This window comes from Gasterosteus aculeatus, chromosome 6 (genome assembly GCF_964276395.1).
Source record: "Gasterosteus aculeatus chromosome 6, fGasAcu3.hap1.1, whole genome shotgun sequence".
In the NCBI taxonomy this organism is placed as follows: Eukaryota; Metazoa; Chordata; class Actinopteri; order Perciformes; family Gasterosteidae; genus Gasterosteus; species Gasterosteus aculeatus.
In genome coordinates, this window is record NC_135693.1 from 15,092,730 (window position 1) to 15,115,955 (window position 23,226).

At 42.6% G+C, this 23,226-nt stretch overlaps 2 protein-coding genes across 3 annotated transcripts in view; both read right to left on the minus strand.

The window, feature by feature from the left end:
- fmn2a (formin 2a) overlaps positions 1 to 452 on the minus strand; it is a 31,271-nt gene extending 30,819 nt beyond the window's left edge. The window contains exon 1 of the mRNA XM_040178162.2: positions 232 to 452. The gene's annotated coding sequence lies outside the window, so the exon portion shown is untranslated. The remainder of the gene's footprint in view (positions 1 to 231) is intronic.
- A 452-nt stretch (positions 453 to 904) lies between these two features.
- chrm3a (cholinergic receptor, muscarinic 3a) overlaps positions 905 to 23,226 on the minus strand; it is a 60,273-nt gene continuing 37,951 nt past the window's right edge. For both annotated transcript variants that reach the window (XM_040179217.2, XM_040179218.2), the window contains exon 3: positions 905 to 4,671. In XM_040179217.2, coding sequence (XP_040035151.2) covers positions 2,727 to 4,652 — 1,926 coding nt within the window. In that variant the 5' untranslated portion in view covers positions 4,653 to 4,671 and the 3' untranslated portion in view covers positions 905 to 2,726. The remainder of the gene's footprint in view (positions 4,672 to 23,226) is intronic.

Below are 23,226 nucleotides of genomic sequence, written 5' to 3' on the forward strand. Positions count from 1 at the left end.
CCAAATTAAAAGAAGAAAATTACCAGAAAGGACCAAACCAGTAGTTCATTAAAGTTTGTGTCAAAAACTAACAACCTTGTCATTAGCACTTCAGAAAAACTTATTGTTATTCATTTTGTAACACAAAGAGTTGATTTCCAAATCTATGAAATGGTTAAAAAAGTCCTCAGTGGATAAGCCTCTAAGGTCAGATTTTTAAAAAGAGTGTATTATAAATAAAAGTGTACTTGCCGGACTGGTGGATTCTCTTCAGTGGTTCAGCCCCGACTGAGCAAAACAGCACAATTGGGTGTTTGTCTATGAGCCGCTCCTCAGCCACGGGTCACATGAAGTTGGTATTTCCCTCATCACATGTCTGGCCTGTTGGCCATCTTCCATTAGCACTGTCTGAGACTCCACTCACTAACTTCATCAGACCTCATCGTGTCCACATACTCTTTGTTAATGTCCTGCTAGAGTCAGACAGTGGGAAGATATCATTTGGACAAAATTGAAAATATTTTAAAAATCGCTTCCATACACAATATCCAGGTGGATTTAGTTTTTCTTTGGGTCTGGAGCACCCTGGTGCCACATTTAAGTCCAATTAAGAAATTAGTTTCACGCTTTCACCAGACATCTCACTGAGCCTAATTGGTGATTTAAACATCTACAGTTTTCTGGAGAGAATAGATATTCTAAACCGTCTGTCTGGCCAAGTAGACAGTGGGACATTGTTTTAGTTGATAAAGAAAAAATATGTATTTTACATTATATTATGGGAGATTTCTGAATATTTCCTAGGCAGGGAATAAATTATACAGCTGTATAATGAACTAGTCTCCTGCTAAAACAAGCCACAATAGGTAATACAAAAAAAGTTAAAAATACAGAGAAAAATAACACAATCAGAACTCAGAAAATACATTTCTGTCAAAAGTTTTTTGCTTGTTTATTGACTTAAAATATGAGTATGGATGGCATACTTGAAATGTTTATGTTCAGCATTTTGCTAGTGTACAATCCCAATAGTACAAAAAACTTGTATTTCAATAAAGAACGTATCACTGTAGCCTATTGTGTTGAAAGCAAACTAATTACCCACTGATGACAAGCATGGGATCATTTTTCAACATCTCATTAGTATACAACACATAAATCAAATCATCGGATACATAATCTAATCAACCAATTCTTCAATATGCCTGTTGGCATAGAGCTTTTCTTTGCCTTCTATATATCTTTTGCACAATATTCAAGACTTAGATGTGGCAACAATAAAAAAAGAAAACTACTCGAAACAATAATAACAAAATGTGTATTACAAAATGTAGGATAAATTCATTGGCATCATTATGCAGACTATTGGTGGTGTTCCATCATTTTCTGTATCGAAAAAAGCAATGACCACCAAATCGTTCAACTCTTCAACTCTAAAAACCTCTCCCATAAATAATATGAAATTGAACCGAAAATAATAATAAGGTTGTGGCAGAAAGTATTGTAATTCAATTGTTGTGGCCATTCCTCAGTAATATGCCTGCTAGGTTTTCTTTTAGATTTAAAATCTCAATTCACAAAACAAGCTTACGGCATGAATAATTGTTGCACAATTAATTAAGAAAGGTTTTGTCTTGACTTACTGCACTTGCCCTTCTTAAGCCACTAGAGGCTGCTATTACTCCACTATGTGAAAGACAGGAGGCCTATTACAAAGAGTTATTTCAATGTGTCATTTAGTAAAAATCTAAAAGATAGTGTGAATCAAAACACACATCTTTATAAATGAACATCTTTGTGTGCAATCAATCATTGTGTACCAAGTCATAAATATCCAAATGTACACAAACAGAATATTATCAATGCATTATCATTACTCATGACTGAGAACTGCAAGTACATAAAACACCACCAATGTACTTACTGTCTCCACCATAAAAACCACAACAATCACATTGAACACAACAGCAGTTCACTGTAGTGCCACACAAAATATTCACAACTCAGTTCGTCAGAGGATTCCTTTTCAGACTGGCTCAAAATCTTAGGAATATCACAAAAATAACAATATATCTGTTGGCTGAAAGTAAGGACACAGTTCAAGAACTTTGTTGTATTCCATCAGACACAGGAAAGCTATATCCATGTAGAAAGGCCGTGCACAGGCGTTCTGATAAAAACACGTCAAGAGGACAACAGGTCAAATCATTACAATGTAGAAGCCTGTGACACAAAATAGGGTTTGTCTTAGCTCTCAGTGACGCATTACAGATACACCGTTTTGTTTTAAATGTAAAACCACTCTGCACGTTACAGATATAGCTACACACAAAGAGAAATAATTAAAATATCCCCAACCCTGTAACAAGGACATATTTTCCCCTTGTGTCAGGTCGACTTCAAATATTCTCCTGCAATGCAATTTAAAGCCCTTTGCTATTGTTTCCCACACCAAAATGGTAAAATGTTCTTCAAGGACAGTCGGCAAGTTTTCTTCTCTGAGCTTGAATTTACACAAACCCTTTGTTCATACAAATGCTCAACTGCTTTGCCCAATGTATGCACTGACACAAACACATACTGCAAGAAAACCACACGTCGGGTTGCTGTGTTTGACATACGAGCAGAGAAACACATTATGGATCTCTAAGCAAAACAACTCCATAGAAACAACTAGATGTTCACGTTTTCCTTTTCCTATGTAAAATCGTTTGATTCTGTGTTTATTAACCATTCAAACCTGTCCTTTACGTGGAATCTCTGGGAATCCTCCTGTGGAATACCACAGATTGTCTCTGCTGGAACTGCTGCTTCCTCCTTTTTTTCTGGTCCCACTGGCACAGCAGAATCATCTTAAAGGTCGTACGGAAAGTCTTGTTGCACAGGGCGTAGCACATGGGGTTGACCGTGCTGTTGACGTAGCACAGCCAGTACCCTACGTCCCACAGGATGCCCGGGACGTCACAGAAGGTATTGATCAGCACCATGATGTTGTACGGCGTCCATGTGATGATGAATGCGAAGAGGATGGCACTGAGGGTTTGAGCCGCCTTCTTCTCCTTCACTAGGGACATGCGCTTCCTCTTGGTGATCTGCGTTCGGGTTCTGGAAGCAAAGCGCTTTGCAAGAGCTGCATCTTTGAAGGACATCGGGACGGACTGGGATTTGGTGGTGGTAGCGTCGGAGGTTGTGGAAGCAGTTGTCGTGTGAGCATCGGAGCCTTGGTTGGAGGTAGGCTGGATGGTGGGCATTGACTGAATCTTTCGCGAGCAGAAGCGCTGGTGATAGCTATTTTCTGAACTGTTTGCCTCATCCGCAGTTGTGGTGGCAGTGGTGTTGTTCGCGACTGTTGAAAGGCTATCTCGTTTATCCTCCGCTCCCCTGAGGGGATCCTCCTCTGAGGCCACGTCCAGGTCCTCGCATGAGGTGAGTTGGGAGTTTACAGCAGCCTTTATACCGGGCAGGGTAAGAACAATTGAGAAAATAGCATGACTTTGGGAAATCATCTCTTTGCCCCCGCAGTCCTCATCTTCTGAAGAGCCGGAGTGGTCTAACGAGACGGCGGCGTCATTGTTGTTCCAGCTGTCGCTGCTGCTCTGGTCTGGATCGCCCTCCCCGTGCCTTGTGCTACCAGGTCTCCAAGAACGAACCCCAGGCCAGCAGTGGAAGCGGCCGACCAGCTCCTGACATGTGCTCCTTCTCCGGGACAACCTGGTTAGCTCGTAGCTGCTGCAACTTCTGGAACTTCCAGTCTGATGGACGAAACGTGATTTCTCGCCTCTACCGTTGCCACCCCTTCCTCCTATCCCACCACGACTCCCTGAACCCTGCAACCCAGCCAGCTCTTTTGATCGGTTCTGAGTCTCCTGGTATATGCGCCAGTAGAGGATACTCATTATAGTCACAGGGAGGTAGAAAGCTGCGATGGCGGTGCAGATAGTTATAGTGGGCACTTTGAGGAACTGAATCTGGCACTCACCCGCGGGCACTGTTCTTTCACCTTCAAAGTATTGCCAAAATAGGATGGCTGGGGCCCACAGGACTAGAGAAACAAACCAGGCTAGGCCGATCATCATCCCGGCTCTCTTCGTGGTCCGTTTGGCCCGGTAGGTCAAAGGCCTGGTGATTGAAAAATAGCGATCGAAGCTGATGACCAGTAGGTTCATCACTGATGCATTGCTGGCCACGTAGTCTATAGCCAGCCAGAGGTCGCAGGCCCAGTTGCCCATTGCCCAGTGGCCCATTACGAGATAAGCTGTGTAGAGGTTCATGGAGATGACCCCTATGATGAGGTCAGCGACAGCCAAGCTGAGCAGGAAGTAGTTATTAACAGTCTTTAGCTGGCGATTAACCTTGAAGGATACTACCACCAAGATGTTTCCGATCACAGTGATCAGTGACAGCGTGCCTGTCAGCAGGACAATTAGGACAACCTGCCACCAATGGTGACCACCCAAGGGATCCTGGGGCACAGTTGCATTTCCATTTTGGGATTCCGAGGTGAGGTTTAAGAGTTTGCTGGTATAATTTTCATCCAGGTTATTCACATAAACCAACCATGGTGCTGCACTTGCTCCTTGGTGGAGAGCATTGGATTGTGGGTAGGCTCCGGCTGCTGGTACTGGTGTGTTTGCAGTCAGGAAGAGACCAGGGTCTGTGCTGTTGAAGCTCATTGTTATGTCCTGGCATACTCTAAAGACGGAGACACAAATAAAGGATAGAGAAGAAGGGAGATAAAGATAGGAGGGGGTGGGGGTGTAGAGTGACAGAATGAAATGGAGAAAGGACACATGATCAGTTGCCATTTCTATTCATATCCAGTAGGTGAGGCTAGAAACCTACTCTCATGCTTGGGTCTGACTTGTCCACGTGTTTGCAGTCAGTAATTTGCAGACATTCTGAATGCATTAGAAGACATATATCAGATTTACAACTTGGCATCTAAATCAACATGGTTGCACACTGTCACACCAGCGAGACAGCCTGGCTGCATTCGACACCTGCCACTTATGACACCCTGCAAATTGCAAAGACATTCCACTTAAAGACAGCAAATGGATTTTCCCAAATATTGCACCTTGCATGACATTAGGCCTTGAATGGGAGAGGTTTTGTGGTCAGGTGTGGAGGTTGCACGCTACTGATTTTTTTCTGAAATCGTATGTCAGTCAGTCTTTTATTCATACACATAGACAAAATATATATTTATAAGTAATAGTTATATCATTTTATAAGTGTGAGCATGACAGACCACAGGAAGACAAAAAGCTGTTTTCTTTAAATTCCCCCGTCCAAGTCACAGGGAAGGTAAAGACAATGTGTCTGGCAACTGCTGGGCAACCGCATTATGGAGGCATCATATTAAGTAGGGGCTTGCAGACAGCCCGTAAGAATGGAGGACAACGAGGAGATAGATCCATTGAGGAAGAATTCTGAGACTCCCTGGCTGAATATAACGTTTTTTGGTATCCGATTGATAATGGAAATCCTGCGGTGGATAATTACCCAATAAACTGAAGATCCTGTGATTTCTGTCTTCTTTTTGAAACAATTATTCACAATTAGATACCGGTTATTTTGCCACTCCAGTTTTTCTGTGAAACGCCGTTGAGTTTTGCATCCAGATGCATCTTTGCTTGTTGTATTTTACAACATCACACATTCAAATAGAACACAGAGTTGTATAAAAACTGATAAATATCATTCAATATATCATTTGGAATATTATGGATCTAATCTAAATGATTTGGCCAAGGGTATTTATTTGTGGTAGTGAATTACATTTATTAACCACAAATAAGAACAAATTGTCTTAACGTGATACAGTTGAATATACAGTAAATGTTTAGTAACAAATGTGGAAAAGATGTTTGGTGTGATTTGATAAAAAGTGAAAGTCACATTTATGTTTTTCACCATTTTTTTATTCGAAACCTGAAAGTACCCTAAACCAGCTGGTGTTAAGGGAACAAACACCAACCTGTAGTAGGAAGTTCCCCACGAGCCTCACCACCACTATTTACACAAATACACCGACTAAATAAGTGCAGACAACGCAATTGAAACACATATACAGTAAACGCACGAAAGCACACATACACAGTATTTCGAACCCCGTGTTCGGGTATTTTAAGGTGAGTGCTGCACCTGTGCCTCGACAGAATCTCAGACCTCCAACTGAGCTGTTAAAGGACGCCAGTAGCCAAAAGCTACTGACAGCCGCTAGTGACATTGAGCACACGCTGGTACCACTTTCATCAGTAGGCTCCCCTCTGTGGACACAGGTATGCACATCACTGCATCCTTCACATGATCTGTTCTCACGTTTAATGAAAATACTGGTTATCTCACATGAAAATGTGTATAGAATAGAGGCAAAAGACAAAGGCTTGCAGAACAGAGGAGGAAAGAGTGTCAGACCCCTCTGCAAGAGCGACAGGGTAGTCAAGGGATGACACACATGTGTTTAAAATTCACGGCAGAATATTATAAGAGAATATAACAGAAACTAAATGTTAGTCATACTCGTTTGATACAATTACGCTGTATCATTTTGTATGCTGTCAAATATACATTATACATATATTTTGTACCCAACATTGACTGATCCCACAGCAAAGGTATTTATATGGGTCGATCAGGCCTGTCTGTTGCCTCAAATTGCAATGATTAACTACCATAGATTTACATCTGTAATCCCACGAGGGACACAGCTGGCTGCACAACAGAGGACAAGTGTTTCCCCTATTATTAAACTGATCAAGCCTTTTAAGATGAAAACTGTATCCAGCAGACGACAACATGGGTCGGCCAGCAAGACTTCAAAACCATGCTGCTATCCCAGTGAAGCCCTTGTAGTGATCTCTCTCTCTCTCTGAGTGGAGGGAGTGCTGAGTGAACGGAGCGTGAGGTGAATTGTTTGAATTGCGTTTTCTATCTGCTATTTCGTTTATTTTCGGTGTGGTTCTGGTGTGTGTTGTGGTGTGAATGCGTGGTGGTGTGTCTTTTGTCTCTTTCTGTGTTAGTTTGTGCGTGTTTGTAGCCGGTCGGCATGTCGGACCTCGCGGGGCTGACGCGGAAGCACGGCGTGAAGCCCGCGCCGGGCTTCGCGTGCTCCGTGGAGGACTGCGGTCTGGCCGTGGGGGGGTTGGTGGGTCACGGTAGCGTGAAGTCCGCCGTGTGGATGAACCGCGCGGTGGTCATCTTCGTGGACAGCGTGGAGAAGGCGGCTGGTCAGGTTAGTGAGGGGGTGAGTGTGGGGATGAGTGAGGGGGTGAGTGTGGGGACGGGTGAGGCCCAGCTGGTCGGTCAGGGGTGTGAGGGGGTGAGTGAGGCAGTGAGTGTGGGGGTGAGTGTGGGGACGGGTGAGGCCCGGCCGGTCGGTCAGGGGAGTGAGGGGGTGAGTGAGGGAGGGGATGGGGGGTTGAATGTAGCCCAGCGGGCAGGTCTCCTGTGTGACAGAGTGAATTAGGGGCTGGGGGTCCAACGGGAAGGTGAAGGAGGTCGGGGGGGGCGTGTTGGTGGGGGTGCTGTCCGAGGTGGAATCTCGGACAGCAAGGAGGATATGGAGGAGGAGGGGGGGGGGGCTTTAAGGAGGTCTGGCTCCTCCTAAAGATCGAGTAGGAAGGAGGAAGCACTACTGGGACTGAGTGAGGCGTCCGTCCGGCTGAGGAGGATCCTGAGCGGGGGGGCGGCCTACTGACCGAGAAGGAGATGCTGGAGGAGAACGGCGGAGTCCGAATCTACTTTGATTATTTTATACTGATTACACTATATGTTATACTAAATTGATTATGCTATATATATATATATATATATATATATATATATATTATCTCCAAAACCTGTTCGTAAAACTGTATACGAAAATCTTGAACATACAAATTCGTAACAATACATACGAACTGCCGGTGGTTAACCACGCCCCTTGCGTGAACAAATTGGCGGACCATGTTGGATTCTTGAGTGAACGTCTCTCCGCCATGTTGGATTTTTTGAGGGGGTTAGGGTTAGTATTCTATTCTTACAAGTTAACATTGATTTCTCGTTAAAAATGCAATCATAACACGTTCATTTTACATCGTAAGTGTGTTTACATTTTTACGAACAGGTTTTGGAGAACAGGCTGCCTGTGACAAACACAACACATATCGGGAAGCAAGAACAGGATCGGCTGTATGTCCTCCATTGTTGTTTGCGGTTAGCTTTCAGTTTTTGCGCGATCGAATGACGTCAATCTACTTTCCGTCATATACCACGCCTATCAAGTGACGTTACCACTACTTTCTGGAACACACCACGCCTATCAAGTAAGGGTACTGTTGGCGGTGGAAACGCTCGCCAAATCATGGTTAACAGACCCAACCCGTACCGACCCGACCCGTACCGCTCGGTGGAAACGCGCCATTATATTGTCGGCTTATTGATTTTTTAAATGTGAAATAAAGGTTTTCTAAAAATCAAAATCTCTCTCTCTCTCCCCCCCTCCCTCTCCCCCTCCCCCTCCCCCTCCAAACCCATGCAGAGGTCCATATCGCAGATTGGACTCGCAGGGCCGTAGGTGTGATGGTTTCAGGTGCACCGAAGAAATCAATATTCGTTTACTGAGTTCTGTGTTCCTTGACATTTTGTCCAAGCAGGGTTGGACAGCGCAATCCAAATTGGGTCCAAGGATCCATCTTAATGATTGGGTGTTTAATACAAAGCCATTCCAGGTTTCTATTTTTAGCAACTATTAGCAGCGGAGCAGCAACACGCACAGATGATGTCCAACAACGGTGAGTTGCTGACAGGTGCTTTTTGATAAAGGTTAAAGCTGCTATAATTGGATGCATCGCCTTGAGTGCCATCACATGCCTTTAGCGTTGAGAGGTGCTGTTCCCCCAATACCATTATTTACATATACATTGGAGAGGTTTAATAAACAATTTATACAAAAATAAAATGATTGGCTTGGCTAAAACTTTACAACTGGCTCATGTAGCATCTTATGTAATGTGATCTTGCAGCAAGTGCAGAGAGAAATCTGGATTTTTTGCATTTTACCACAATGGGGCATTATTATAAAAACAACTCAGGCGTCAACAGCTTGAACAGAGGAAATAAAACTGCCAAACCAGGCAAAGCCGGACTCAACCATGAAATGAAAAGGTTTCCTATTCAAGCTGAGAAAAAAAAAAAAATCAACGGCCGCAGGGGAATAATAAAACGGAGTTGTGGCTTCTGGCAATTATAAGCATTATAAGCATACACATTCAGCCGACCCAGCAGATGCGCTGTTGCATAGTGATTACGAATGCGGATCTTTGCCTTGTAGTAAGAGGGGAGTCCAGGAGAGACTCAATACAAACTGCGCAGAAGCCTTGCGTTTGAAATATCTAGTATGATTTTACCAGCGGAATGTTCAGACCATGCGTTCACACAAACAGGCGTTATTTGCATAAGATGACCAGTAACTGGGAATATAAAAAGGTCATTTTCTTGCAACCCCAAAAAACGAAAGACGTATTATTGGTTTTATTCACAGTATACAAAACTTTCTTTCGGAAGTAAAACTATAAATAGGCCAATGTTATTCATTTTTTTACTCTGAAGTAAACACACTCATTACAGCGCAATCAGAGTCCTGCGTTCTCCAACAAAACCAAAAAGGCTCTGACGTTTGGTGACCCCAAGAGCAACCACTAATTGTTGGCATTTGTTCACCTCTGTGTAAAGTCCCCTCAACGTTCTCAACCTCTGTTCGAAAAGCTTTTATTTTCATACATCACAGATGCAGCTACGACCTGCGGGAAGATGCAGAGGAGCGACTGCGGTCTGTGGCTCTTTCCCCACCACTTCTGACACTGTGTAAAGTGTGTTTTCTAAACACAGTCAGTAATAGCGCACTGCATGGTTGATAATGCTAATTACAAAGCTATAATAAATTATTTATTTCCAGATTTGTTATGTAATTGTCCGCGGATATAGAGCTATGCCATATAGATATAATAGACATTACAGCTATGTAAATAAATCAATGACAAGTTACATTGCATAAACACAGAGGGAGAGAGATTTACCAAACCAAATAGGTTTTTGCTGCTAGATTAATCTTCTGAATTTTGAATTTAACACCGTTCTAAGCGACGGTGATTTATTTAAATAATTCTCAAAAGATTTAATCAGAGCGAAGGTGTAAAAAGGGTAGTTAATTAAGGTTATAAAAAGGGAAAAGGGGAGCGCACAGGATGAGCTAAATATATCACAAGCTGGTGATGATGGCGCTGCTGCCAGAAGACGTTGGCGAGGTTTGTGAAACAGCACAGGGACCATCTGTCAGGTGCTCCCCGCTGACAAGGACAAGGCATTTAGTGCCCACTTGGCAGGAGATGGACCTGCAGGAGTCCATGAGCGGTGCTTTAGGTCCACTCTTGAAGTTCAAGCGGCCATGCAAGTCTCAAGTGAGCGTGAAGCATTTGCCACAGCTCCTCCACGCAAAAGGTTTGGGAAAGCTGCAGATGAGGGTGACCACGATGCATGAACTGATCGAGGGCTTCAGAGGAAATGATGCATGCATGCAAGGCAGAGTTCCGTATGCAGTCTCACAGTTTACTTTCCTCTGTCGGTCAGAACTCCCCTGAGTTAGAGATAACGCAAACCTCACATGGCACCTCTTGTGAAGCAGTCTGACAAAACGCAACCCACCGCACACCTCATGTTGTGATGGAAAAATAATTACTTACTAAAATAATGTAGGTTTATTTGACAGCTTTGATTTAAAAACGTTTGTAGGTGTTTTCTGTTCCAAATGAGAAAAAAAAAGAACATCTTAAAACATTCCGTTTTCTCTGGCTGATTAGACGTTTGATCAGGTTGAAGAGGTGCAACAAAGCTAACAGGAGACAGGAGATGTGCCTCGATCAGAGGTCCAGTCAGTCGGATTAACTAAAGACACCTGTGGCTCTTCAGCCCACAGCGTTAATGATTTGGTTTTCTTCATTTGTTGACACGATGCTGTTCATTAATAATCAGAGAACCTTTCTGCTCTGTTTTCCCCATTTTGATTTTGGAAATATTCATTTCTGCTGTTATTCACATAAAGGGTTTCAAATAACACTTTAAATTCACCCAAACATGCAATATATGTATAGAATCATTTTCACTTCAGCTGAAACAGAGTTGACATTGATCCGAATCGTGTCAAAAGGAAAGAAGACAAAAAGGACAGCCCATGAAAAAATCGGACTCCTTTTTTTTAACTTTCTTTGTGGTGTGAGGCGTAGATTGTATAAAATATGGGCATTTTCTCCGTGATGCCATGGGGACCCATGCTAACTATGGGTTTCTAGTTTTTTCTAGTTGTGAATCTCAAAGTGGGTTGCTTGGATAACAGGCATATAAGCAATGGTGAACAAAAAGTGATTTTGAGAACAGGCTGTAAACAAGTTTATTATTTAAGGAAGTAGGGAAGTTATACTGGCGAGGGAAAGGAAAACTCAAACCAAACTTCTTCTGATTCAAAAAACAGAGGCCTTTAAAGCACAGACCCATATGTCCAACACCACTGGAAAAAAAAATCTTCATCTTTACACATTTCATTTATTCCCAAAACTGACATTTAGATTGGAGAACATCTCAATCTGCTTGACATTATTCTTAAATCTCAGACGATCCCTGCATCTGTCTTTAAAGGACATCTAAATTTGGGTGTTGGTGTGAATAAATTCCACGTGGTATAATAATAAATAACTTCCAGAGGAGTCAAGAGTCACATAAGTTTGGATGCAAAACATTCTCTATAACTCATTAATTGCCAAAATTTGCTAAGTCAGCTAAGTCATCAGTTTTGACGTGTCAGCTCGTTACATGCATACCGGGTATTCAAAAAAAATCAACTTGCAGCATACTTTTTTATCAAAACTTAACTCTGTGAATCTTAAGTGTGAATCTTCAAGTGTTTCTTTGTTAACATCGCCAGTGTAAACTCCCATCTGTGGCGACAGAAAGTCGCACCAGTCCCTTAATACCAGGAAGTACCTCGGCATAATCATTCTGACCTTGTTTATTCTCCTTTATGACACTGGGCAGCCAGGAGATCTGCTTTTATTGAGGTGTCTTTTTTCGCTGCAATCCGCATTACAGCAGCACAGTGTCTGAGTCCTGCTTACACTGGCACCAGCGGCCATAAACAGACGGATGTTCTGACAGGAGCTTAGTCAGAAAAAATAACAATGCACGGAAGTGAAAACATAATCAGTGCGAGAGGTTATGCAGGGTGCCAACGATGACTACGCATGGGATCCGGCCAAAACAAGATCTATGTTGTACCAAGAGCAGGTAAAGGGAGCAAAAGACGATTTCAAAAATCTCTTTTGTGTTCTTCCTCCATATCCCAGCATGCAGTATTTTTTGCGTCAATTTGCAAATCATAAATTCTATTTGTTGGGACATTTAGCTCCAACAGGAGAATGGCTATTGCAGAATGAAGCTTAAACAGGTAGTTCCAGCAAATGGATGGTTGTAAAAAGTGTTTTAAGCACCGTTTATGTTTTTTTTTATTATCTTCGACAAATCATGATGAAGAGTCCCAAATGCCAGGCATGCTTAAGCTGGCAAAGCTATTTAGAAAACAATTACAAATACTAACAATTAACATTTCTTTTAAACAAATCAAAATGACGGTATCACGTGTTTCAGCACCATAAAACGGTAAGTGGTTCCCAAAAACACACAAGAGTAAAAGAGTTTATTTTCCAACAGTAATTTGTAGCAATCTGACAAATATTGCATTTGTTCGTGTATGTTGAGGGTTATTACCAAAAGTGCATTTTGTCCTTTAAATTGCAAGACTTGTTGCAGTGAATATTTACATCTGGGCAGCCATATATTTTCACCAATCTAATGCTTGACAGTTGTATACCGTATAAACATAATTCATTTGGTTTCAGGCTTCGGCTTTGGTATTATAGTAGTTAGGTGTGAGGAGAATATAACTCCACGTGGAAAGGGAGGATGTTGTTATGCTCCTGACCAGGGCTGCAGGCTCAAGGGATTTCACACACATCCTCACCTCTGTGGTGGGTCTCCTTGCTTTTTGACAGCCTCAGTAACAAGCCGCTGGAATCTTTTGTCACGGCACTCTCAGACACTTAGACATGCCTGTGTAGTATGTGTGTATATGTGAGGACAAGAGACAGGAAGAAAAATAGTTCCGCAAAATAGAGTTGGTGGAAGAATGGTTCAGGAAAATGTCAAAGCAAAAGGCTGCAGCCACTTGAGTGGAACTGCAGGGAGAGAGTTGAAAGTTCACCTTTCTGTCATTCTCACCATAAATCTAAACCTGGATGTGGTCCAATGCATACCTTGTATGCTTTTTTTAAAACAAGAGTTAAATTACTGTCCTTGAAATGATGCTGTTTTGGATGCCTAAGACAAAAAATGCATTAAATTCGCCACATAGACAGCTGGCTCCTAACAATTCCCACAAGCCAAACTATGAAACGCCACACTTTGAAAAAACAACGCTGTGTCGCTTGAGGCTAATTCCAGGCCCTGACCTTTGACCTCCCTCCCCATGCGTACGCTCCAATACAACCGTACACAGATGCTGTACACGTGTAAGTGATAGGCTATTGCGATCAATCCTTAAAAGGAAGTGCAACCATCCGTCTATTGAACAGGCACTCGAACGAGAAGGAGAGGGAGAAAAAACACACACTCACTCCTATGTAAACATGCTTCAGCGGGAGGAGAGGGGTATTTGAATGCTGGAGGCAGAGATGCAGGAGTGCAAAGTCACCCGACGGTTGGATCGTGTGTGCTTAGGTGAAAGAGGAACACATCGGACTTCTCGTCCCAAGAGAGAGGCCATGACAGATGATGGATACCACGTCAACCACTTCCACACCACACACTCTCTTCTTCACAGATGCACTGCACCCATACAAATGTTGACTCTGGCTCACACTTTGTTTCTCTTGCGCTGACGCACACGTCACCAGTTGCCGAAGCTCAAACATTTGAGGGGAAAGCGAGTCAACAAAAAGGTGATTACCAGAAGTCTCAAAAGTGATCCCGTGAACCGCATCGCCACGACGTCAGGTGGCACTGACGGAACTGGTTATAGTGCAGTCCAAACACTTTTACTGGCGGATGCAGACATGCTTACACAGACTGTTAATGGAGCGCCAACTGCATTACAAACAGGAATACTCGCAGGGACACACACACACACCTACACGCACACAATCTTAGGTCTTTGGCAGCCCCCCTTTTCTCATTCACTCATACATTGAAGGCCCAGGCCCCTTCCCGCACACAGACTTGGCAGAGGGTGTATCCTATTTCATCCAATAATATCAACCCAGGTGACATGACTGTACCTGGCACCGGAGCCTGAAATAGCTTTTAAATTTGATTCAGATCATTCTCCGGGGAAGTCATATAGGTCTCATCTGTCTTTCTGAGTATTAAAAGTCCATTTTCCTTTAACCAGCTCCAGATGAATTCAAACCAGACATGTAGATCTGCCGCGTTGGATTATAAAAAGTCACCTGCTTAAAAATAAAAAAAACGCACACACAGTACGTGGGTGGGTTTGTGCATGTGGTTTCTTCACACGTGCAATCCAAAAATACTATATATTATGACAGGATTGTAGATTTCACCGGAAAAACTTATTTAGATGTTGAAGTGAATCAACCTGCATATCAATAATATTCTCGATAATAATCAATCGGCCCGATGGGACTACTTTATTTGTGTTTGCCTCTACAATTAATTTCTTCCATGCTGGGTTTTTCAAAACATTTATCTGAACTACTATGTTTCAAATTGAGCAAAAAGGTTACACTTATCTCGAGGGTTTAAGACTTCAATTCGTGACAACACATAGAGTGAAAGAAAAATAAGGGCCTAAAGAACAATAACAGTAAGAATTCTGTAAGTTCTCGGTGGATTTTGACAAGAAGTCAAGAATCTGAGCTGTAGATGGACACCGTGGCCGTTTGGTTTGGATAGACACAGATTGTGAAAACAGTCCATCACGTTCAAACTGCCTGCAGACAAACGTCAGTATTGGGTGAATGTGGACGGATAAGCTATTTTAATTTACCAACCGGTCTATCTAGGACACATTTATTAACATCAAATGGGGGTAGGGTAACAAAAACATCGCCAGAGTGGCTTGATTTCATCTGCAGTCTTTTGGCAGGGTGCTACACATTAGGAGAAAATACAAAGCAAGGTGGGAAATAGACAAAAGGATAAGAAAAAGGCTAAATGGAGGTTTGGGTCAAATACAATATGGTGCCTCGGTAGCAATTGTCTGGTGCCACCACAAGATGTATTGCCCACAGTTCTATTTTATATTGGGTGATTACCGGCTAATGAACCGTGAATGCTAATGGCGACGCGCAGGTGATGGATCAGCCACGCTGACAATTGGCTTCGCCGCCAAGGCTTGTTGCTATTGGTCCGTCAGAAAACATCCAACATGAAAAAGAATTTCATTCACTGACAGGAGCTTCAGGAGGATCGCAATGGAGCAAAAGTGAGAGGAAGCACGAGATAAAAGACTGACATGTTGTAAAATACATTGAATACCGGTGTAATCCCTTTGACAAGAGCCTCTCTGTCTTTTGCCGTTCCTCAGAAAGAACTACCGACCACATTTCACATATTCTGAAATTGGCGGAGCTACTGAGCTAATAGACAAATTGATTAATTTCTGGCGAGCCCTGCATGGAGGGAAAGATGATCTGTGGCACGTAGTGGTTCCCATCGGACACGTTGAAAAGAGCATTACGAGGAGGGAGAGTAATGAGAACTTCCTAGGATTGTGGTACCGTATGGAGCCACTCTGGTTAGAAATAATCGCTGCGAGAGACAACACAAACCCGAATAGACTCCTAGATTACTATGTGGGTGGCTCAGCCATTACAATCATTCTCAGGCTATAGAGTAATCATGCGATAAAATTACATGTTTGCCGTAATGACGCCATGAATATTCAACTCTTGATTTTCTCTTCGGGTGTCATCGGGTTTATAGCTGTCAGAATCATCTCTTCTGGAGGGCCCGTGGAACACAATACCACAAGCGCGGCATGCAGGGACAAAATCCTCGTCACGCCGATGCGTTGTTCTCTGCTGTTTGCCAAGAAGGACTCGAGAACTTGACCCTAATCACAATACACTTTGCAGGCCCAAATGCTTTGTGCCAAGGGTGCTCGCCGCATAAATCACAGTGTTTACCGGAACAACAGTGCTGCACTGGCACCGTCACATGTGTTAAACGGCGAAAAACATCAGTCACCGTTGATTTTCTGCAAAATGGACACAGAATGATGACAATCAAATGTTTGTTTTTTTCTGTTCAAGCACTCTCAATCACCAGCCGGAAAATAGGAATCTATCCCTTCCTGCTTCACGAAATACCAAGAATTTCTGCTTGAAACTACCTCCCTCGGGTTCAACCGGACCGCTTTTCTTCTTGTCCGTCGCTCTCTTCAGAGACGAGGAGACTCTGAGGCTCTTAAACGCCTTTAAACAGTGCTGAGAGTGAGCATATTACTCAATAGTGTATGAAGATAAACACCATGACCACTCGAGTGTCTCAGTCATTCCTGAAGAGTATGATCCCGAGGCTGAAGGCATTTTGTCGCCACAAACCTTTAATATATAATCATCGCAATCAGTAGAAGGAAGAGCTACTGAAATACAATTCATCTCTTCAGCCTCTACGGAATTTCTTCCTGGGCTCATTGATATCCTGAATTTCAATTGATTCCTAAATATTTGGAGGGAGAGAGAGATAGACAGACCGAGGAGACGTGGAGAGCAGCACAAAGAAAGACGAAAGGAGACGCTAAGAAACTTACAGCAGGAGAGAAAATCCAACGGTGGCCTGGATTTGACTGAAATTGTTTCATTATCCCTCTTTCCATTTTATGGCCTTTATACCTTCAATTTGTGGGAATTTAAATTGCATTTGGTTTTCATCCATGTTCGTGGTGTGAAGTATGAAGCCGCTATGTACGCAGGCAAACCCATTGCCTTGATGTCCTATATGTGGGAATATGATTTTTATGTTTTACACCGGTTATCACTCTTGCAATATATTAGCATTTATTATGCAAACATTGAGCTGCGTTAAAGATCAACTTGATGACCCGCAGAGAGAAGAACGAGTCCACCGATCGCAGTTAGTGGCGTCATTAACCTGAGGTCGACAATAAAAGGTCGGACTCATATCACAATCTTTGCATTATCATTTAGAAACTGAAGCGTGAACATTCTTCAGGCATTTTAAAACATCCACGTTCTCAATTAGAAATGGCCAACTACAACATTTATCAATCGTTTTATTTCAAATATATAGTACGGGATAATTCTGGTGGTGTAATTAGCGCATTATTAACTGAAATAGTTTACCTAAGAGGCATGAACGATGTGAGCTGGAGGGATGATTCAGGCGCCGGCGGCTTGAACGGACAATCGCTTGGTTTGAATCGCTGTTTGATTGATGTTTCTCGGATCAGCTGATTATCATCTGCCAGGTGCACATGACTTACAATGAACGATAAGCGTCCCGCCTGAACTAACACAATGCTTCATTAACTTCACTCTCTCCTCCTTCAAAGGACCCTAAATTGGTAAACATGTTCACTTTGCAACTGGGCGTCATATTAAAGGGGAGAATCAGGTAAGAGGACGTATAAAAAAGGGTTTCTGAGGAAGACAAAGTCAACTTTCGATGTTTCTGCAGCAACTTGAGACCTTGTTCTCGGCAAACAACTTAATAAGCATTTGATTGCTTTTTTCACTTTTCTTTTCTGGGCCCCGGATACCCGTAAACCAAGATCGATAAAGGATTTACTCTTTTCTGCTGCGTCTTCAGGTCGTGCAGTAAGTTTGAACCAGGAAATTCAGATCAAATCCATATCCGGGATCTGTCCGGATAATGGATATTTGCATTGTTTCACCTGTTTGTCCGTGTGATACAATTTGCCTTTCATGCATCATTGCATCGAGGGAAAGCCTCTCTGTCAACAAACACGTAATACAAAGTCGCGTGGATAAACTGCAAAATGATCTGTGCTTTTTTTTTCTTCTTTTCATCTAAAGCGAATCTCCGACACTCTTCTCCTGATCTGGGAAAAAAAGAAAAAGTAATCCGTGCCATGATTTCATCATGCTTGAATTACTGCTGCTCTCTGTTCTCCTGTGTGAAGGAGCCCCGCTGGGCCCAGAGGCGAGGGCCGCGCAGCATCGCACCGGCCCCCCTGCCGCACATTCCACTTAATCTGAGAATTGATTTTAAGGTCTTACGCTTAGTTTTGTAAAGCTCAATGAAGTCAAGACTTGAGTGAAACAACCGATCTTATGACCTGGTGCACGCTTCAGCAGTAAATAAAAAAAGTATGATGAAAACATTATCACGCTTTTACCATTAGAGGCTTGCCAGAAAAGAAGATACTGAAGGTCTATGTCATCATTTGAATCCTTTTCAAAACGTGTCTCAGGGTGAGTTATACTGATATTATGCCTTGAACACAGTGAAATGAATGATTTCTCAGCATCATAATTGTGTTCAATTTAGAGCCTGATAATGTTCACTTCCCAAAAATACCATATTAGGTTTCCCGTGTCTGTCAGTGCTGTGGACATTTAATGAATTATGATTAAGAGTCTCTCCCTTTGGGGTCTGATTCAGGATAAGTGCAGTACATATCTGGCATTACTGATTTACACCAAATGGATTTTCTAATATGCAATCAGAATGTACACAAAATGCTACGAGCCAAAGTGGTTTCATGACTTTGGTTTTATGTGGTTGGTTGAGGTGTCCGTGCCTAGTTGGACAAAACAATCCAGTTATTCTGCTTTTGATTTAATGCTGTCGTTAAAGAGTGTGTCAACCTGGCATGTATGAAAACGTACGAGAATGTGCAGCCTTGGGATTTTGGTAACTTCTCTCGACTCCTTTGCGTGACATTAAGGCGCACCGGCAGGTTGTGTTGGCTGTGCGGAACAGCGAGGGGACGGTGACAAGTTTCCTGGGTGGACAACGAGAGAGACGTAGGCTGGTGTGAAATAACAGTAATGCTGTTATTTACACCTTCTCACTGCTTTCCTTCTCTTCGCACATGCATAGAACTGTAATCAGCTAAATATATGTGATCTTTTTATTACTCTGGTAGTTCTGTAATGAACCGTCCGATACATCCGAAATAATTTCCGTGTGCTTTGTTTTGCACAAAGAGTGCTGAGCGTGCTGACAGAGCAACACGACCCTGAACTAAATAAATACACTCAAGTGAGCTCTACTCTATTATGCAGAGAATGACTGACCAAGTCAACTTCAAATAAGATCAGCTGCTTGTGTTCTCTTCATGTGTGTTTAGCAAGGAGGATCCTTTTTTCCTGCCAGTGGGAAATGATGATGGGGTGTTTTTATCTGGTTAGATGTTTTATGCCCACAAATTAGAACGAAATAGAATAGATTTTCCAGCAATTGGATGATCCTAATGTGTATTTGATGTTGTTTTATCCTGCAGCTGATTTACTGTTTTGCGTGTTTCCATAGAGGGACATTTGATAATTACAGCAATGAAGAAATAAATGTCCTACAAAATTACATTTTAATTAAGACTTAATAACTAGATATTATCATCTCGATATAGTAAATATAATTAGTATTGCTAATGATTCCAATCTCAAAAGGGAAGAAATAGTCATCCTAAAACCCTGAATAGCCTTCATATTTCCTTTAAAGACATCCCAACAAGGAGCACAAATACTGTGGTAAGTAATCGCGATCATACAAAAGATCTAATTCTAAATACATTTTCTTAAATACCATACCTTGGGTATTCTTTAGCCAGCCGATTCAAACCATCCAATTAAGTTTACTGAGTATGCTGCGGGTATGCTGCAGTTTAAAATAGCACGTTAGTGTCTCATGTTCTTTAAATATCCGATATGTTTTTAAAAATAAAAACAATCCTACAAAATAACCGACGACAAAACACAAGATATAACTTGAGACTGACTAAAAATCTAGACTACAGACTACCTTCCCCTATACAGACTAATTGTAGTACAACTTTTTCTGCTAAAATCAGTGGCAATTCTTTGATGTCGGTTTGGTGTGTCCGTGACTTTGCAAGTCATGGCTAAAATTAAGTCAAATCTGAGCCCAACAGGTCTACATCAGTGCACCTCAGTTCCAAAAGCAACGATCAGAAGTAATCACAGAGAGAAAACACCGTCGTTCACTCAAGTGGCCGACCTCCTTCGAACGGCATTGTAAACTGTTCATTGGATTTCCCCTAGCTTTTCTTTCTCCTGTCCCTCAATCACCCCTCTTCCTTTCTCCCTTTGCTCCTCTGACTGACACTTTCTCTCCTGTTGCTTTCAGTGGAGGGGAAACCGCTGGCGAAGGGACGAGGTCGGATGAGGTTCCATTGATCAGATGTGACTGACTGTGGCAGGTTGGGCGATGTGCTTAAGCTGCGCACAGCATCGGCCTTTTTCATATTTTCCAATTACATTTTCCAAAGCATTTCCTGCACAGCTCTCTCTCGCCTCCTACGTTATCACAAGCCGTCTGCACAGTGTTTGTTTTGAGTCACATGTTGGGACACTTTCAGAAAAGAGTGATCCTCAATGTTGTTTGTTAACAGGGTAAACATTGCTTAACATTCGCAGCGCTTGTCGTTTTCTGGGATGTTATTCTGTATTTTTTTAACAGGCTTAAGGACAACTCCAGTGTCTCACTGCCCCGTCTGGCCTTCCGATGGTTATAAATAATAACTCCTGACATGGGGATGAATGATGGGACTTTATGCAGTATAAAACCCACAGATGGTCATTTCTCAGTACAGCCTGATTGAGCAATTCTTGCTGCAACAAAGCCTATGTCTTGAATTAGTGTATTTTGTACACCCCATACATCTGTAATATCACTAATGTAGCCCGGGGATGCCCAATAGGTCGATCGCCAAGGCACTGCCAGTAGATCAAAAAAATAGGAAAACTAATGCTAATGCTAATTAGCGACCCTTGCTTACCAAAGGACACATTTAAGGCTGGCGCATGCTTCTGCGTCTTTACGTGTCGATGCACTCGTTTCAATTCATGGTTCTAAAAGTCTTGCGTGTGTTGCAGAGCAATTCACCGCCAGAACAACAGGTGGAGTAACGTTTTTTGTTGAGACCACCTAGAGAGTCACGTCCTTGTGTGTGGAAGTTGTTGGTTTGTTTTATTGCCCCGTGCATCGCCACTGCTGCTTTTCATGGCGGACACATTTGTCCCGCATTTTTCTGCACAACTTCGTTCCCGTCGACCGGCAAACCGACGTTTGCAGAGATCTCCCTCTGTAAACCAGAGGCCATCCGCGCGTCCTTATAGTCCACCAATGACGGCTTGTACAAGTGGTCATATTTACACATTTCTTCCCACAAAAGCTCTTCAATCCGATTCATTCTCTCGAAAAAAATCGTTGTTTTAATAATTGCGGTATGGTGCTATGAAAACGGAAATGAGAGACTCCGTAAAGGATGTAGTTAGCGGACCAATCGCAGCCTTGTGGGCTGCGCGAGGCTTGCGTAGCTTTTGACGTTAAATCTAGAAAAATGGGTCGATGCACGCAAGGAGTTGTGAAAAGACACGCAAGGGGCTCTTGCGTCTGCGTGTCCTTGCGTGTCTCTGAAAAATGCAGAAGCATAAACTAGGCTTTAGTTTCATTCAAAAGCAACCGTGGCTGACTCCAACCAGTGCATCTGAGTCGAGTAATGACCAAGAATGTATTGGATGGTTGTCACGGTTCCCTCGCTTCTGACAGATGACAGGCTAAATAAGTATCCGATGTTGTTCAGATCAATGACATTGGAAACTATTTCAAGTATTAATAGTTTTGTCTGCAAAACACAGCGCTGAAAGGTGTCTGTGTGGCAGAGATTAAATCATGTGAAGGGAAACTAATTAACTTTCTTCGACCCGACTCCGAAATGGAATGAGGAGAGGAAAGTAAGACAAATGCTCAGTGGACCACAGCTCCAATGTTTGTTCAGTGTTCGAACTAACTCATCATCATCATCTTCTTAATCCGTCCCATCGATCCATGTTTCCTCTCCATTGTCTACAAATTGGTAATGGAGAAGTCGACGGACCCCAACAGCTCCCTCCTGGATACACCAAGCTCGGTCACCTTTTTGTCCACTTTTATCACTGACGGAAAACCCGAATGACACTTCTATGTTTGTGTGTGTGTGTGTGTGTCTGTGTTCACCAATTCTTTTTTTTCTCCTTGGGAAGTTGTTTGTATTCAATTGCATATACCTATTGTTCATATCATAAGCCCACTTTTCAATGCGTATTTATTTTCCAACCACCAGCCTTCACTGGAAGTAAAGAGTACATCAATACTCAGACTCCTTATTGTCTTTTTCTCCCACTGAAAACAGAAGGCTGTGAGCCTCCTGGGGCAAGTTCTTGTGTGCGATGAGAAACCATTGACTCCTCCGTTTGTAACTCTGCCGTTATTTCTCTTTTTAGCGTGTTGCGGTTTTCCTTTGACGATCACGGCGCGTCCCTCTTGTTTCAGGTGTCTTTTCCTCATATCTTACCGACCGGGTCCGCCTGTGTCTCGTTGACTCAGCCTCCCCGTGCGTACTTAAGTAGTGTGCGCTGCGGGATCAGATGCCAGCTCGTCTTCTACCATTTCCCCCACCAGCACGGCTGTTGCTGGTCCAGTTACTTTCAAACAGAGTCTACGATCCTGTTTTGCTTTTTTTTTTTTTACTTTTGCCTTGTACCCAATTTGTGTAACAAACGTTGCCTGTCCTCGACCAAGTGCCCCCGACTCGTTCTCTTATGTCCCGCGGTTACACGTTGGCAAAAAAGTAATTTGATGATGCAATTTGGGTGCAATTCATAACACGGTTTTAGTAAACTACATGGTGGTGGCTGGAGAGTAAGATTAAGACACACAAAATTAGCCAAATGGTCTTAAACCGAGAGTCTCGTCCACTCAGTAAAAAAAAAAAAGTTCTTAGTAAAGTTGGCCTTATTAAATAACGGTCTTGATTTTGCAGAAAATCCACTTGAATCTATTTCTCTCACAATAATTTTAGAGTTGGGATGTTTTTCTTTTTGACCAAACAAAGGCATCAACACAGTAATTTCCAGTTGGATAATAAATCACTTCTACCCCGGAGACATTCAAACACGGCATGTGTGATGGATAGCCGAGCCGTTAAAA